The 19,822-nt window shown below is 36.7% G+C and overlaps 1 protein-coding gene across 3 annotated transcripts in view; it reads right to left on the reverse strand.

Moving 5' to 3' along the window:
* Positions 1–4,257: 4,257 nt before the first annotated feature.
* Positions 4,258–19,822, reverse strand: part of klf8 (Kruppel like factor 8) — a 65,041-nt gene continuing 49,476 nt past the window's right edge. For 2 of the 3 annotated variants that reach the window (XM_067423541.1, XM_067423543.1), the window contains exons 4-7: positions 11,444–11,555; positions 8,793–8,849; positions 7,716–7,858; positions 4,258–7,055 (exon numbers count right to left, since the gene is read on the reverse strand). In XM_067423541.1, the coding sequence (XP_067279642.1) occupies positions 6,874–7,055; positions 7,716–7,858; positions 8,793–8,849; positions 11,444–11,555 (494 nt within the window). In that variant the 3' untranslated portion in view covers positions 4,258–6,873. The remainder of the gene's footprint in view (positions 7,056–7,715; positions 7,859–8,792; positions 8,850–11,443; positions 11,556–19,822) is intronic. The other variant, XM_067423542.1, reaches the window with a different exon arrangement.

The raw sequence follows: 19,822 nt of genomic DNA on the forward strand, positions 1-19,822 counted from the left end.
CCAACCAGAGCAACGAAGGTGAAGCGAAGCTCGTTCACAGATTACACATCTTCCCTTCTTAAGAATGACTTCAGTGTCATTCTTTGTTCTTTTCTCAGAGAAAAACTTAACTCAAAGTCTTCCAGAGTCGCGGTCAAAGCTGATTCGAAAGACCGCCGTTCGCCAGCTTCTGTGTTTACTAGAAACACGCTGACGCAAGCACAACTCGGCCGTCATGTTAAGCCCCGCCCACCAACTCTATACACTATGTGATTGGCCCGACCAGAGTTTGGCTGTTATAGCTCAGAAGTGTATTGAGAGTTGCTAGACGACACTCGCGGCAGATTAGATTTGCTGCCGCTATAGGGTGCGTCTAGATATCTAGGCTACCAAGACTCAACTAATCTCTGAGATTCTCCGTCAAGAACTGAAAATAATGTAAAACGTGTACCTTGAATGCAATGTAAGTCGCTTTGGATAAAAGCGTCTGCCAAATGCATAAATGTAAATGTAAATGTCTTTGGAAAGTCTTTGTCCACTCTTATCCGTGCATTAGGATGATATAGACAGACGATTTGTAACGTCTTTAGTTGATAGGAACTTCTTAATTATTTCCCTGATGGTGGAAATGGTGATTTTCAATGCTTTAGCTATTTTCCTTACAGCCACTTTCTATTTTGTGAATTCTTTGGTTTTACTCATTGTGATGAATGATTAAAGGAATTTGGCCTTTGTTGTTTCCTCGTATTTAACAGGAAGTCATGCTCGTTGTCACCCTGGTGTGCTAAAAAAAATTATGGGAATATACTTGAGAGCTATTTTACTCACATATTTTTTTAAGAAAAGCATTTATTTCATAATGGGATTTACCCAGTACTTTCAATGAAAATATTTTTTGTGCATTTTTAAATAAAAGAGATCAAAAGGATAAACATTGCAGATTTATTTTTACTGCCATCTTTGATCATATTTACAAGGGGTGCCAATAATTCTGACCACAACTGTATACTAGAGTAAACTGTAGTATAGGCCTACCTCGATTTAACAATTGACTATTCTTAATATAACAGTTGGCTGTAAATTAACAAAGTGTAATAAATAATATACGATAATATACTACAATTTACTGTAGTATAGTATGGTTCAGAAACACTATAGTTACAAATTTTTGAGTAATTTTTGAGTAATTTTATAGTAGAGTATTTGTATAGCTTTACTTAATGTCCAACAATTTGTTGAATTTAACTTTAAAAATGTATTAATTTCGTCACATATTCACATAGCCTACTATGCCTTTGTTACCCAGGTTAAGATTACAAGACTGCATGGTTTAAGTACCATTTTGTCAAGTAAATGAGTTGAGATCTGCAAGGTCCAGATCTGGTACACTCCACATTACCACAGATGTGGTTCTGCAGTGATCTTTTTCCCTAGTTCCCTTTGCACACTTTCCAGTCATCTTGAATGTTGAATTGTCAATACAACAGAACATTTGGGGAGAACATCACTTCATAAATTGATGTTGATTTCCTGAAATATTATTTTTTACCAACCATTATGGTGATTGTTGTTTTTGGTTGGGCTCTTGGGACTTTATTTATATGACTATAATTATTTTCCATTGATTTTACATACCTAACTTTTAAAAGATGACCTAACTTCTCATCCGCAACTTTGTGCCATTTTTTTAAGATCGATCTTGCTTGAGTCACAGACATTAGCATTAAACATGCAAATCACAATAGTAATTAGCCAATAAATTAATGTTGCAATTAATAAGAATGACCATTACAAAACAATTTTATTGGCTACAAAACACAGCAAATAAACTTTTCAAATCAAGTAAGGGGAACAAAGGGTAAAACAAAGCAATTACTTAATTTATACTGGGAGTAGGTACACTGCATTCTCAGTGAATTATTAAAAAAACTCAAGTTATAAAGCCAAGTTACAAAAACTTGAAGATGTTGATTACATTTATTTTCTGAGACACATTTGCATGATTTTTCAAGAAAAGTTATTTTGAAATAGCATACTGTGTGTTGTGTAGCCTAATCTCATGTTAATCATTATTGCACCAGTTGAGAAGTGAGTGTCATAAAGATTGTGTTTTGACCATAATTTATCCTCCCAGACACTAGGGTAATATAATCTCAGGAACAAACAAAGGGATAGCACCACTTCTTATGAACTAAAGTCTTGACCGAGTTATAGTGTTGGACTTTGACTTTAATGGTTAGACCATGCTGGACAGTTTTATTGACAAAATGATAAAATATTTCATCACAATACATATTTACCTATTGATATAAGTGGAATGATAAGACTCTAAAAAGAGACACTGACATTTTGCAGTCTACCACACAGTTCTTTGACATGAGCTGTTACACATCTGCACCACTAGAGGGCGCCACACGGTGCAGTCCCTGCAGCCGAAACAACAGATCATCTCACGGCCTCATGGTTACACGGCAAAATTATTGACCGCTGGATTGTTTTATAAAGATCGTTCTGATATTAGAACAAACAAAATGAGTATATAAACCCTCAGGTAGTCTATAATATTTTGAGCTAGACTGATACCAAAACAAGGGACGTGAAATAAAGTAGGCAATAGGTTACATCAAGTTCATTTTAAAGTTCAAGTGTATTTTTAAGTATAGCCTTTATATATCAGATATACCAATACCAATACTAAAAGTATGTGCTTGCAGTGTACTGTTTCAATACTTAGGACTAAATTGACCAACATTTAGTATACTTTAAGTGTAACAGTAAACTTTAAGCAGGCTACACAGCTACAACAAGGGCCGTTTACACAACATTGTTTTCAACTAAAAACAGAAAGCTTTATGTTTAAGCCATTCATATACATGCCAATTGGGTGATTCAAAAATTGCTTGTACATTTGGTGTCCAAAGTCATGCTTTTTTCAAAAGGTTATAGGCCTATTTTTAATTATATTCACAATTTTTTTACTCATTATCATGGATCACAAGATGTTACAGGCCATGTCATATTTTCTTATTTCATGATTTCATCTTGTCCGATTTATATTGTATTTTTTTCCATCTGTATAATTGTGTAATCAAAGCATTTTGTGACTTTTATTTTGGTAACATTTCATGTATTTTATTTTTAGAAACACTAAATTAGTCATTTTTCTAATTCTACAATATTAAATAGTTTAAAATTACGTTTATCCTATAATAATGTGTGTCCATAAATTGTGTCAATTCTGCGACTGTACTTTACTTTGCCTTTAAATTGTAAAACACAGGAAATTATGTCACTTTCCTTCACTGATAAAGTCTGAAGCACTGAAAGGTAGCACTGAAAGGTAGTCTGAAGCACTGATACACTGTATCGCCAAAAGTTTTGGGATGCCTGCCTTTACATGCCCATGAACTTTAATGACATCCCATTCTTAATCCGTAGGGTTTCATCTGGATTTGGCCCACCCTTTGCAGCTATAACAGCTTCAACTCTTCTGGGAAGGCTTTCCACAAGGTTTAACAGTATTTTTATGGGAATTTTGACCATTCTTCGCATTTGTAAGGTCAGGCACTGATGTTGGACGGGAAGGCCTGGCTCATAGTCTCCGTTCTAATTCATCAAGGTTCTATCAGGTTGAGGTCAGGACTCGGTGCTCTGTGCACACCAAACTCGCTCTTCCGTGTCTTATGGACCTTGCGTCATGCACAGGAGCAGACATGTTGAAAACCCATTCCATGAAATTTTCTACGCACTGTTTTTGAGCTAATCTAAAGGCTACAGGAAGTTTGGAGGACTGCAGAAACTTCTACGCACTGTGCACCTCAGCATGTGCTGACCCCACACTGTGATTTTACGTGGCTGAGTTGCTGTTGTTCCTGAATGCTTCCCCTTTGTTATAACAACAATAACTGTTTATTATGGAATATTTAGTAGTGAGAAAATTTCACAAATGGACTTATTGCACAAGTGGCAACCTCTCATGGTATCACACTTGAATTCACTGAGCTCCTGAGAGCAATCCATTCTTTCACAAATGTTTGTAGAAGCGTCGGACTGCCTAGGTGCTTGGTTTTATACACATCATGTATCATGGAAGTGATTGGAACCTGAATTCAATGATTTGGAGGGGTGTACCAATACTTTTGGCAATATAGTATATGTGCGCTCTATTTAATATTTGTATTATCTAAAACGTTCTTACACCACAATACCAAAAGGTAAATAGGATTTATAACTGATCACACAGTAAAATACACACGACTTGAATTATAACACACAACACCGTGTTGCACCAAAACATTTTATTCTATAAAAGGAGTGGGTAATCACAACTGTACACGGGAAACTGACTTTCAACACCATTTCTCACAGTATCAAAAAGCTCGCGTTTTCCTCGCTGATCTTTACACACTTGTTCTGTACAAATACAAAAGAAATAACATTAATTACTTGTCTTGTTATAATGATAACTGCATTGCACTGAGTAATATAGTACTGGCCCATAAGTTACTGCATTCAATATAAAATACCTATGATTCTGAAAGGTTAAAAGAGAATTTAATGATAACCACACTTGCACACATACACTCACACAAAACCCAAACCCTTTCAAGATTTGAGCACAAGATCGCACACTATTTTAAACAAATCAGATACAAGTGATGAAAGCAAACATGCTCAGATAGACAAGGATGTCACAAAATTCAGTCGTGGGCACTTCAACATTGATAAGGGCTCCTAACATTACGCCATCTTGGAATACAATAATTTCGATTTAGGATGATATGAAGGTACATGTTTTACCAGCATGTCTTGTAGTAATTAGAAATAGGCCATGCATATGTGCTACGAATGGCCATGGTTGCACACATTTCATGGATTTCATGTGGATTATCAGTGCTTATAGGCCACATCTGTCAGGGCTCCAACGCTTTGACATGCTCACCGACTTCACAAAGAAAACACTACTCTCCATGCAACACTTTAGGGGTGTACAACACATCAGGGACTCATTTCAAGGGATTAAACAAAAATAAAACAGAAAGAAAAGAAAGAAAAAAATAAAAAAAAATCAAAGAAACAAACAAAACAAAAAAACAGAAAGAAAGAAAACAAGTATTTCACATTATCTAGTCAGTGTTAAAAATAGAAATCCACCCGTTACATTTATTCAAGAACTTTGTAGATTATATACAGTATGTACATTAAGTCTTTAGTTATTAATTGTCTGTAAGTCTATGAACAGTTTAAAAAAAAGAAAGGGATCGCAATCAAATGCATATACTCTTCTAGAAAGATGTGCTTAGTAACATTTGCCTTGAAGCGAGAGAACAATACAAAATCTTGCGACTACATTGCTCTCTGGACAAAATATCGTGCAGCTGCTGCAGACATGCACTTACCGCTCAAAGGCTTGAATCCAACAAGCGTTTCTTCTGAAAAAAGGCATAATGCGCACTTAATCAGCTGCTAGCGATTGAAATGATGCCCATGGCAATGTGCTAGAGTGCTAGCTAGAGGGAAGAAGTGTCCAGGATACCCTCTCCTTACAGGTTTATATGATTTTCATAATATCATCATCCAATAACTTCAAAATATTGTTGGGGGTTGAGGGGGGGTATTTTTGCATATCATGCATATCAGGGCAGGAGATGTTAGGACATGTTTTGTCACTGTGAACTATATGCAAATAGGGATTTTCAGGGTGCCTCACAAAAATAGGGGTCCCAGTATCGAACCCTGAGGAACTCCGAAATCCTGCTGCGCAAATCAGATTTGCACGTTTACTTCAATTAAGGCTCTGATGGGCTAGAAGTAACAATGCATCTAGACATCTGTACTATTATATCTCTGATTATTATGTCTTCTTTACAAATATGCAAACAAGTGTGCTTAAACACAGACATACACACACATACACACCAATTTAATAAGCTCCCCCTTTCCCTGCGAGTTATGTTGCTTTTTTTGAAACATTTTTCACAGCCTTATGAAATAATATCTGAAGGTTAGATTAACACCCATCATACGGTGTTTTGTTAGATGCCAGTATTGGCAATAAAATGTCTTTTTAAAAAACAACAAAAAGAAATACTGTTTTTTTTTTTTTGCGGCAAACTATTTTTGGGAAGATGCTTCGACAACAAAAAAATATTTTACAAAAATTCACAGTCTTGTCAGCCCCCTGCCTCTACTTCTCATTTGGGTTAGGGTAGATATAAAAACTGATTTGTTTAAACGAAACAAAAAACCCCTTTAAAACAGGGTACATCTTCAGCTGTCTTTGCTATGAGCTATACGTTCAATTCCATCCACACAGAAACGTAAAGGTCAAGCTTGTGTATACAAATTTAGGACGACAAAAAGTTTGGATAAAATGCAAGAATTCAACAAGGCAGCTGTAGATGTATCTCAAACCCTCCTAACTCATTAAAACGACGAAATTCATTACACAACTCTACTTTTTTCTAACCATCTTGCATAAAATCCTTTACTTTCTTACTTTACTTTCTATACTTGTTTCAAAAAAATCATGTCAATAAAGGGGTACCTTCCCCAATCTTCACTCTCTGCTTATAGCAGTGCTGCGTGCGTTGCTTTTCTTGTAGTCCCTTCAAGTAATGGCTAAATGATCAGGCATTGAGATGGAGGTGAAGGTTGCCCTTGGACGGGTGGTTTGTGGCTTTTAGAAGCTTGGCAGAAAATTGCAGCCATGTTCTGACTAGGAGGGGTAACCAATTTGATTGCGCCACCCCTTCTCCATATCCAACACATATGTTCGTATCCGGAGACCGGGGAGGTGGCGTCAACAGCGTTTGGAATCCCCGGATGGGCACGCATGTCTCCTGAGGAGCAGGCAGGGAGGTGAGGGCTGGGGAGGGTGGCGTAAAAAGCATTTCACATCATGACGTGGCGCCGTCGGTGAAGTGCCAGGTGGTCAGAGCGGGAGAAGCTGCGGTCGCAGTCGGTGCAGCGAAAGGGTTTGATGCCGGTGTGCTTGCGAAAGTGTCGCGTCAGCTCGTCCGAGCGAGCAAAGCGCCAGGTACAGCCCTCCCATGTGCACTGGTACGGCTTTTCACCTGTAAAGACATAACCATGTCAATCAATATGTCTGATATATATATATGTACATAAATACACACACACAAACACACACACACACACACACACACACACACACACACACACACACACACACACACACACACACACACACACACACACACACACACACACACACTTCCGCTCAAAAGTTTGGGGTTAAGGCTCACCAAATGCTGCTTTTATTTAATCAAAAAGACAGTAAAAAACATAATATTGTGAAATATTACAATTTAAGAGTCTTTTTTAATATAATTTAAAATGTAATTTTACGCTGCATTTATTTAAACAAAAAGACACAAAATATACAATAATATTGTGAAATATTAAAATTTAAGCTGATTTTTCAGCATCATTCTTTAGTGTTAAGAAACTGTGATACATTTTTTGGGATTCTTTGAGTTTAAAAGAACAGCATTTATGTGAAATAGAAATATTTTTTAACATGTCTTTACTGTCACTTTTGATCACTTTAATGAATCCTTGCTGAATAAAAGCATTAATTGATTTCAAGCATACATTTCTTACAGACCCCAAATTACAACCCTAATCCTATATACATATAGACAGACAGATAGATATAAATTACATATAAATTAATAATTGCACCAAAAACAATGGCAGAAAAAAGGGCACACCTGTGTGTATTCTCCGGTGGGCTTTCAGATGCGAGCTCTTGGTGTAGACTTTGTTGCAGCCATCATAATCGCACATGTGCACACGTCTTCTCTTCATGTCCGGCGAGTCGGGGTCAACTTGGATGTCCACATCTGTATTCATACTAGGAACAAAGTGAAACATTTTAGCTATTAGGGTGTGGCGATCAGTTCAAGTCATACCAAACCTATCCTTAGATTATCTAAAGATTAAGAGCACATTTGAGCATGTGAAGGCAGGTACAAACATTCAGCATTATCTTCATGAGTAAAACAGATTAATCCATCAATCGTCCTTTGGATTACAATGATTACAATGACTTGTATTGCAACACTCTTAACCCTATAAAGCCTACTGTATGGTATTTGATACACAAGGCCTCTAAATGATCAACATGATCAAATCTCTCGCTCTCTCTCTCAATTATATATATATATATATATATATATATATATATATATATATATACACACACATACATACATACACACACACACACACACAATTTCTCATTATATTTCTTCAATTTCTCATTATGCAATTATCTAATCAACCGATTCCATGGAAGTTGCTTCAACGCATTTAGGGGTGTGGTCCTGGTCAAGACAATCTCCTGAACTCCAAACTGAATGTCAGAATGGGAAAGAAAGGTGATTTAAGCAATTTTGAGCGTGGCATGATTGTTGGTGCCAGACGGGCCGGTCTGAGTATTTTACAATCTGCTCAGTTACTGGGATTTTCACGCACAACCATTTCTAGGGTTTACAAAGAACGGTGTGAAAAAGGAAAAATATCCAGTATGCAGCAGTCATGTGGGCAAAAAATGCCTTGTTGATGCTAGAGGTCAGAGGAGAATGGGCCGACTGATTCAAGCTGATAGAAGAGCAACTTTGACTAAAATAACCACTTGTTACAACTGAGGTATGCAGCAAAGCATTTGTGAAGCCACAACATGCACAACCTTGAGGCAGATGGGCTACAACAGCAGAAGACCCCACCGGGTACCACTCATCTCCACTACAAATAGGAAAAAGAGGCTACAATTTGCACAAGCTCACCAAAATTGGACAGTTGAGGACTGGAAAAATGTAGCCTGGTCTGATGAGTTTCGATTTCTGTTGAGACATTCAGATGGTAGAGTCAGAATTTGGCATAAACAGAATGAGAACATGGATCCATCATGCCTTGTTACCACTGTGCAGGCTGGTGGTGGTGGTGTAATGGTGTGGGGAATGTTTTCTTGGCACACTTTAGGCCCCTTAGTGCCAATTGGGCATCATTTAAATGCCATGGCCTACCGGAGCATTGTTTCTGACCAAGTCCATCCCTTTATGACCACCATGTACCCTTTCATGTAAAGAAATTAATTAAAGATGTAATTACATGCAGGTAATTATAGTAATATCAGTACAATATAAAAACACATAAGTGATTGAAATTATTAACTTAAATGTTAGCACATAGTAGCTAAAGACACCTAATATAAAGTGGGTCCTAGAATTTCATCCTACTTTATAGCAGTGGGCATTTTTAACATATCGGCAGTTTTTATTTTTATTTTATTAGCAACGGAAAGGCAAAAAACAGACTATAATACTCAACATTTACTGTCAGCATTCAGCAATGCGCATCTATATTGTTAAAACAAATCTCTGTATATCCAATAAATATTTTATTTCACAATCCTTTCATATTTAGAAATGACAGACTTTAAATCCTTGATTTCAAAATATGCTACACTGTATTCAGTTGACCACTATGACATATTAAAGTAATTTACACAGTGATGCATATAAAATTAGAGCTACCTTGTCTGTATTGATCATATAAACAAATATGATTACCAGCACGAAAAAAGTACCAGATTGCTGAGTGCCCCGTTAGCCTACAGTGTTTATTTCCTTTTTATTGATATTTTTAAACAATTACTTTATCTGTAAAGAAAAATTATAATACTGTAATATAATTGCAGAATCAAGTTGCCATCTAAAGTATAAGGATGATTATTTTAAAGATTTTTATTTATTACATATTTCTAAATGTTTTACATATTAATTAAAATAAATATAAATGATGTATATTATATATCAGTTTTATATCGGCCATCCGTCACCCTGCTCTCTAAGATATTGGCATTGGCCATCAGAAAAACAATATCGATCGACCACCAATTTATCACCATATAGCCATCTGCAGTTGAGCTAAATCTGAATAAAATTAAGGTGTTTGAGCGCCAGAATGAGCTTTATATTGTCCTGTACCATACTATATGAAAGACAGAAGTATCAAATATAATACTCAACATATTATCTACCTGTTAACATTGTGAATCTACTTTGAAACAACTGGACTTGTAAAATGCGCTATATAAATAAAGGGGTTTGATTTATTGGAAGCCAGACTTTTATTTTGACGGGGCACCAGACTTTTATTCAGTGAATGCCAGCGTCTGAGCACACAGGCCTCCCACTGTCTGTCTTCATTAATTTAGTTTGCCATCTATATATTTTGCATTTTTACAATTGATGTAAAAAAATCATGTTCTTTTTATTAAAACCCACTACAATAAATCTCTTCAAGTTAGTGTTTTAAGAATTTTTACATTCATTCCAAAATAACTAAAGGCTGTAACAGTGTTTTTTGTGACCTGTGGCATTCAACTTCTTCTGAATAAATATAAAAAAGATGATAAAAATAAGACAGAAAAAGGTTCACTGCGTATTTTATTTCCTACATAGCTTCATGTTTTGCTTGGGACTTCCCGTTTATCTGAAAACTAGAGATGGGGTTTGATCAAATCAATAGTGATATAATCCGATATATGCCTCTAATTTTTCTGCATACATAAAATAAACTGGTCTTATAAAAATAGTACCCAAAATTATTATTGCGCATCACAGAATTATATATGCATATAGGACCATGATGACCCTAGTGCAATATCCCTAACTGGCCACCAGGGAGGGCTGAAGGGCAAGCATGCATGTGCATCTAAATTCCATACAGCTGGAGAGCTTCCAGTTCAATGCTGATCTCTCTCCCTTTCCCTTCCTGCTCCAATCCCCCTCCCCCTGCCATGTTTTTTTTTTCAGCCCATGTCTTTCTCCCCTCCTTTCCTTCCTCTCTCTTTCGCTTTCTCAGCCTCTTCCTTTCCCCTCCCTGGCTGCAAACCAGTTCACTCCCTATTCCCCCTCTTTCTCCCAACTCATTTCCATCAAATTTCTCTCTCCCAGCAATCACCTGACCGTATGTCCGAACAATTAGACACACCCACCCAAAAGACCCTCTTGTTCTCCATCCTGGCCATGCCAATGTTTGTCCTTCTTTGCATTTTACTCCCTCTTTCAAAGGTGTGACGACATTGCGAGTTATGTAACATTGTTTACACCCAGTTTGGAGAGAACCCTGCCCAGCAACACACACACACACACACACACACACACACACACACACACACACACACACACACACACACACACACACACACACACACACACACACACACACACACACACACACACACACCAACAGAAGAGGATGCATCCAGCTTGTAATCAAAGCAAAGAAGAGCCATGGGCCTCAAGTGTGTTTAAGGTTACATAATCGTCCAGAAGAGTGGTGCAGCGATGCCATTAGACCATGTCAGATGCTCTACCCAACATTGAGATATACAGATGTGTATGGGATATGCAGATACACTCTCTCTCACCTGGGGTCCATTCCTTGCGTGCTGAAAGAGGCCGATCCAGACTCTGTGCCGCTTTCAGCATCACTGTCAGACTGATACTCCACTGGAGAGGTTGAGCCTGGCTTTATACGCACTGAAATTACACACAAATAAAATACATTTGAGTGAGATTTTGAATAGAGAAAAATCAACACGAATTTCAATATTTAAGTATTTAACCATTTTGCTTTAATGACAATAATATTAAATATAAAGCCCCTATGTAAGCCCCTATTATGCTATTATAAAGCTTCCTAACTTTGTTTAGGAGATCTCATACAATACGTTTACATCCAAGCTAAAAAAAACACTTGAATTTTCTCATAATATCACTGCAGCATCACCTCTTGTCACAGTGTCTGAAATGGTACGATAAAAGATTTATTCTCTCTAAACCACTCCTTTCTAAGAGCCTACTCTGCTTTTATTGGTCAGATGGCCCAGTCTGTTCTGTTGTGATTGGTCGACCACTAACAGCACGTGTCGGAAACGCCTATTACCGTATCAGAATTCCATCTGTGGAGGCTTCCTCAACACTTCTTTACAGTGATACGAACTATAAGAATGGTGTCAGTTTTACTGTATCAGTTCATCCGTTAGCCTTTCACGGCGCAGAAAATATCATCTTGAGTGTAATGTCAACAACACAAATGAAACTCTTTCAGGCTTCAGATACAACTGCAGTGTTTGAGGGCGGGTCAAAGTAGATGCGTTTCACGGGCAGCCAATGAAGAACATAGGAAGACATTGTGCAAACCTACATAGCAAGTGAGACTGGAATCGCTGACGATTCGTTATGGAAGTTCAGAATTATAATAAGGGCACTTCGAAATGTAATAATTTTAAATTACATTTATGAACAATTCTAGCAAAGATGTGTTAAACAGACTTTTCACTGCCTTTTATATATTTGAAATTAGTCATTTATTTTATTCTTCCATTTTTAAGTGTTAGTAAATTAGTTGTTTTTTGTCATTTTAATTAGTCTTTCATACATTAAATATGACTACATAATTTACATCATATTAATTTCTATTTCAGTTTTAGTTATATCAAGTAAAACTAAAGGAAATGTTTCTTTGGCAAATGCCAGACATAACATAATCTGTGGCATGCAGTGGTGTTCTGAAATAAGTCCTCCGTTTTTTAAATGTGTGTTATTTTACACTTTAAGCTCGTCACATTTTCCTGGTTCAATAAACATTACATAACAAAAATTCTATGTTGTATTTTTCACATTAACAATGTAATTAATTTTTCATTTATTACAACCAAATACCAATCTCATCAAGTTTGTATTTTTTTTACGCATTTTTACATTTATTCCAAAACAATATCTAAAGGCTATCAACTATTAAACTATTTATTTTATTTGTGAACTGATGTTCGGCTATTCTTTTTAAACTTATTTTTGGATCATCAAGCTTTGTAACAAAGAAGTACTTTTATTTTCACCATGCTGATTGCTCACTAAAACCCCTGACCGTCGTCATGTTTTCAGGCCATTCAAAGTTTCATTTTGATGCGACAAAGCGGTGAAAAGTGGTTGAGTTGTTTACTTAAAGGAGGTTCTTATGTTATTTCATGCATTCTGACTTATTTACAGTGTTAAAGAGTTGTATTCTCATGCTAAACATGGCACACACACACACAAAAAAAAAAAAAAAACGAAGTATGACAGAGTATTTATGTGCCAAATACACTCCTTCAGGGTTACAATATGTTTCTGATTTTTTTTTTTTTTTTTTTTTTTTTTTATGGCCCTGTATGACTTCATTAAGGGCAGAATTCCTTGCATGGGCACTTCTTCCAGGTGAGCGTGTGCGCACATCAACCAGAGCAAGAGCACGTCCATTGAAGGGTTAGATAACCCAAAAAGGAAAATTTTGTCTTTAATTACTTACCCTAATGTCGTTCGACACCCGTAAGACCTCCGTTCATCTTCGGAACACAAATGAAGATATCTTTGTTGAAATCCGATGGCTCAGAAAGGCTTACACCAATGTCATTTCCTTTAGTCCTGCCTTTAGGCCCATAAAGGCACTAAAGACATTGGTTCAAAGCCTATCTCACAGTGGTTCTACAATAATTTTATGAAGCAACAAGGATAGTTTTTGTGCACAAAAAAAACTAAATAACGACTCATGAGCCAATTTTTTTGCCGATTTCAAAACAAAGTGTCGAACCGTTATGACTCAGCGTATTGATTCATGATTCAAATCACGTGTCAACCGCCAAACTTGTTAAATCATGTGACATTGGCGATCCGGATCATGGATCAATACGTTGATTCATAGCGGTTCAATGCTTTGTTTTGAAATCGGTTTTGAAGTCGTTATTTCTTTTATTTGCCCACAAACTAATTCACATCGCTTCATAAAATCATTGTAGAGCCACTGTAGTGAGATGGGCGTTGTAACGACGTCTTTAGTGCCTTTTATGGTTCTTGAGAGAAGAAATGATATTTGGTGTTAAAGCCTTTCTGAGCCATCGGATTTCAACAAAACTATCTTCAATTGTGTTCCGAAGATGAACGGAGGTCTAACGGGTGTCGAAGGACATTAGGGTAAGTAATTATTGACAGAATTCTTATTTCCCACCGCTACTGTTTCACAGGATCACTTTCCCACCGCGGCAACGCCCCTACCCTTTGTTTATTCAGACTGATTCAGGAACGTACAAGAAAACAAGGCGGGATTCATAGCGCAAACCAATCATATCCAATCACAGTGCAATGGAGACATTGCCTCTCTCACATGACTTTACCCCATTCATTCTCAACTACACCCCCCCCCCCCACCCCAACCCCTCACACACACACACACACTAAACTCAACGCACGCTTCAGGGGGTCTGTTAAAATTCAAATGGCCTCGACGTGGACTCTGAGAAGCAGAACTATGTTCTTTCCACATGTTTGTTGTTTAAAAAGCCTCCCACTGAAATGAGATGTGAGTGGAGCGCTGGCCTGTTTCTCAAACAAGCAATTAAATCAAATACAGAAAAGCCTTCCTGCCTAACATTTAATTTAAACAACATCACTTCCAGAACCAAATATAATGATTCAGACCATTATTTTATATTTGTGAGAAGTCTTCTTTGTGTTCTTTGGCAACCGAAAAACAATCTCTAGAGTCCACAAGACAAAGAAAAAGATATAATACAAATTAATGTTCCATATTGACACAGGGTGTGGCTATTTGAGTACTGGGATGATATCTCTTGACGTGACCTTTAACCAACCACAGAAGAAATGATCTGGAGATGCCTCAGAGTTGGCAAAGATTATCTTCTAAATGAAAGGGGGGAGCAAGGGTGCTGTCCATTCATTATTGTCTACTCTTCCAAAACCCATTTACTCCCAAAAGAAAAAAAAGACAAAAACACCTACAGGGATACTTAATCTACAGCCTCTTATTGGAGACAACATGGGGTGCTATGGCCTGTTCAATAAAGCATGAGTCCTCCACCTTGGTATTTTTCCCATAAATTGAGTCTCTGAAGAAGGTTCCCACCCAAATAACACAATTTACTGACCTTCATAATCTCTCCATTACATTCAAAGGGGTTTCAAAGAGCTACATACAAAATTAATAACCGAAAACAAAAGGAGCCAAGCACAACTCCTCCCTGAGTTTAGACTTTGGGGTTGAATCAGCGTGTTAAATAAGCATTAGCATTTTTCCATAGTGTTATTTGGGTGGGGTTCTCACATTAAAAAACATTCAGTATATTTTATTCAGAATTTGTTTCGGTTTTAATGTTATTCGTACGGTCCATGACCTGCATGGTGTCTTTCAGGGGTAACTGAAATCTGTGAGATTAAAAGGGCAACGGGAAGGAAAAGACATAGGTGAACCAAACCATTTCACTCTTAAGAAAATGGGGCAGTCGAGGCCTAAGGTGTCAGACTTGTAACCCAAAGGTTGTGAGTTTGATTCTCAGTAGCAGGAAACGACTGGCAGCGCAGTTGAATAAGGCATCTAACCCCCAATATCCCCCACTTATTCAGTTGTGTGTGTGTGTGTGTGTGTGTGTGTGTGTGTGTGTGTGTGTGTGTGTGTGTGTGTGTGTGTGTGTGTGTGTGTGTGTGTGTGTGTGTTTTTGTGAAATATTAGGACTCAAATGTGTATAATGACATGGGTATGACATAAGTATTACAAGGAGAGGGTGAAATATGAGGACATTGGCCTCATATTTCAAAATGCTTATAAATCATACAGGATGAGTTTTTTTGAGAACGTAAAAATGCAGAATGTTTCCTGTGATGGGTAGGTTTAGGGGCGGGGGCAGCTTAGGGGGATAGAAAATATGGTTCAGTATAATACAGTATAAAATACAGTATAAAAACCATTGCACCTATGGAATGTCCCCAAATAAAAAATAAAAAAACGTGTGTGTGTGTGTGTGTGTGTGTGTGTGTGTGTGTGTGTGTGTGTGTGTGTGTTCTCTACTCACTGCTCCTAATGTTGGTGCACTAACTTGGATGGGTTAAATGCAGAGGACAAATTCCAAGTATATGTTACCAATCAAAGTACTAATACCAATGTTTCTTTCAAATCTTGGGACAAATTGCACTTAATGCACAGTTGAAAGATTGCGATCTTGATTCAAAGACCCACACGATGTTATTTCTAAGTAAATTACAACGATTCCGCTGTCTATTACCATGGCTGTTTCGCATCAAAAGCACCAGAGGAGCGTGAGCAGCGCAGATTTTGTTGCGGCCAATATTAATGAATGAGAGTCGGTTGTCGCGTTCCCGATGTGAATGCTCTCATTCATTGACATGGGCAGCGAAAACACACCGCTCACACTCTGCCGATGCTTGTGACTTGAAACAGGCTTTAAACCAAAGACTTTAGGGATTTTGGTTACCCTTTAAAGCATGATCATCACACTTGTCGACCGTGCTGCCGCTGATCCGGCGGTAGAGCAGCTTACATGTAAATGTACAGATAAGTAGCTTCACAGTCTTCTCAACCACACAAACATTACAAACATTTAAATAGCAGGGGAGAAATGTGTACTGGGATAAAAACTCATAGATTGGGTATGAATATTGATATCTTGCGATCAAAATAGAGCAAATCACATTTTTGAAAGCATTTTGACATGTATTATGTACAAGTCATCGCTTATTACGTCAGGAGCGATAAGAGACTGTTTAACAAAGTGATTGTCATTGAATCATTCGTTCAAGAGATTCATTCACAAATGTTGTTTCATCCAATAAGACATGACTCCATTCAAATTATTTTCTTTAATTAATTTGTTCAAACTAATGTATTTTTTAAATAGACTGGAGCAATTGAAATTGTCAGAACCTCTAGGAAATTATGCGTTATTTTGTTTAGTTTTTTTCTACAGAATCATGGGAGAATCACAATCTCAATTTTAAAACAAAAAATCGTGATTCTCAATTTATCCAGAATCATGCAGCTCTAACTCAGGGATATGTTTGAAATCCCGAAATAACTTTACTGATACAAAGATGGTGCACTCAAGTTATTATTAATGGAGATTAATGGTGGACAATATGATGGAAAAATCCTGCCTATTAAATAAAAGAGCCAATCCATCGGTAATTGGTAAAGTCAATGCCTTTATGAACTTTGGTTGCTACAGAAACAGTCAGTGTTCTGATATGCACATTGGATGGTCCAGCCTGATAAATAATGTTTTTGGTCATGATTTGAGCATCTAAATTTATGAGACGGTTGCTGACAGATTTCAAATATGAAATTTAATCATAGAGAATTTGATGTTTCCTCATTCAAAGAGATAGGAGCTGTTTCAAAGATGGCCACCAAGTGAAATTACTTGCCTTAAAGGGACTTTGAAATCCCTAACCCCAATTATGAACAATAGTAATAATAAAAGACCACTTATAACCATTGTACTTACGGAATTTGGGGCAAACTGTGGTAAAGTTTTATAATTGGTTCAGCTTAAAAAATTAAAATCTTATGTCAAAAGATGATGAAACAAGTCAATGCCAATGTTTCTTTTAAACAAAAAGGCTTTTTTCAATCATAAACCTCAGAAAATCCTTCTGAGGGAGTGAAACTGTAACAGTGTGTACTTGTTAGTTAGCAATTTCTATTTCTTTATAATGAAGGCCAATAAGATTTGCTTCATTATCTCCTGTAATTAAAGTTTAAACTTGTTCTGCCTCGCCCTGAAATCATCTTTTGTGTCTTTTATATGCACATCCATATGTGTGGGAAGAAGTAGCGTCTGTACACTGATAACTAAACGGCAACGGCACGAAACTGTAAGAGGGCGAGCCCAAGGGTGTGACCACCTAAAGGAAATGGGTAGAACTAAAGGACAGAAGATCACCAGTACCACATGAACAGTTTTATATAGAAGAGACAAGATTCATCCCAGGCTCATATTTGCATTCTTACTTTTAACCAACTGCAGAATGCCACTTCATGCACGACTACAAAAATATTTGTACCTGCGAGAGCATGTCACTCTACTGAATAGGGATGAATTTGATTTGGAATCCTTAACTTGACCTTTAGTTTTTTTGAGGAATAAAAAATGATTAATGATTGGAAAATAAGACTTACAGAGCCTGTCAAAAATGACACATAATTAGATTAATAATTTCAGATTCCAACAAAACAGCAATAACGAGAGATATAAAAGTTAATAATGCAGTTAAAAGGGTAATTAAAAGGAATAGGTCACCCAAAAATTATAATTCTGTCATTACTGACTCATCCTCAAGTTGTTCCAAACCTGTATGAGTTTCTTTATGTTGAACACAAAAGAAGATATTTTGAAGAATGTTGGTAAACAGACAATTGATGATAGCCATTGAGTATAGTAGGAAACAATACTATGGAAGTCAGTGGCCACTGTCAACTGTCTGGTTACCAATATTCTTTTAAATATCGTCTTATGTGTTCAAAATAAAGAAAGAAACTATACAGGTTTGGAACAACATGAGGGCAGGTAAATAATTGACAGAATTTTCATTTTTGAGTGAACTATCCCTTTTTTTAACAGCATTAAATGTTCAATTTGACAGTATAACTGATGAATTCGGTTAGCTATAGTTACTAAAAACTGATCTGAACCTTCAGCTCTGATGAACTGATTTTAAATATAAGATTACATCTTTAAAGCGTAGGGAAAGTTTTATCATTGGATTCATGCAGATTTAATTATAGTACACACTACTGTTCAAAAGTTTTTTTTTTTTTTTATTATTCCTTAACAGTAATATTGTAAAAAAATTATTACAATTCAAATAAGTTTTATTTTATTTTATTTTATTTCAAGTTTTATTTTAATATGGTAGTGTGCATATTTCCTTTAAATTTAAACTAAGCAAATAGTATGAGGTTAATACATTTAATTTAAAATACTTAATAAAATTATAATTTATAAAGCACTAATTAATATTTTATATTTTAATAATTTTATTAAATAAATAGAAAGTAAAAAAAAAATGGAATATTACTACAAAATGATATTACTAACTCATTTCAAAGATTTCAAATTAGCACATGATGCACCATGAAAAGTTTTTGTACGCTGACTTTTAACATTAATGACTCGCACAAAAGCTACTACTGTAGCTATTAGAGGTGTCCCCGACTAAAGATTTAAACAATCGAATCAGAATTGTCAAATCTTTCTATGGTCGACAGATAGTCCAATCATCTGTGTGTGTGTGAATGGGTTGGGAGGGGCCTACTCCTACGTCCTACTAGTCAGCAGGAGGGTAAAACTGTTTTTATTTTCCTTTAAACGCTGCACGCAGCATCAGCTTATAATAGAGCGACCAAAACTGCCTGCCAACTGACAGATGAACTGACAATGTGGTGGACAAACATTCATAAAACATTTTGTCACTACATTTTTAAGCCGCGTTCGAAAAACAGAACATCACACCAATATATAAAAGTACATTTTGATAAATAAACCCCCAAAAAAATACCTGCCTAGAGAGGAAAAGAAAATTTTGAGTGCCTTAACATGCACGTTCTTAAGGCGATTAAACAAAGTCGCACACCGGACGTGAAGCTCAGCGCTGTGTCTCAGGTATCTCACACCAGACACGCACATTATATACGCGCAAGCTCAATTTTGAATCGACTCCTGACAGAAGAGCTACACGATGGATTTATCTTGTAGCGCAGGGTGAAATCAGTATGTACATTGACGATTTGAGGGAAATATAAATGTAATATAAAACCTTGAAATGGTCCTATGTGGCGCGGCAGGGGACAGCCGCAGAATGCCGCCGCCGGTGTGTGTACACTCATTGAAAACAATGTGTTTGAATTTTAAAGACGCAGTGCAGGCGCTGCCCTTAAGGGGTCGCACACCAGTTGCAAA

The sequence above is a fragment of the Pseudorasbora parva genome, chromosome 18, assembly GCF_024679245.1.
Source record: "Pseudorasbora parva isolate DD20220531a chromosome 18, ASM2467924v1, whole genome shotgun sequence".
In the NCBI taxonomy this organism is placed as follows: Eukaryota; Metazoa; Chordata; class Actinopteri; order Cypriniformes; family Gobionidae; genus Pseudorasbora; species Pseudorasbora parva.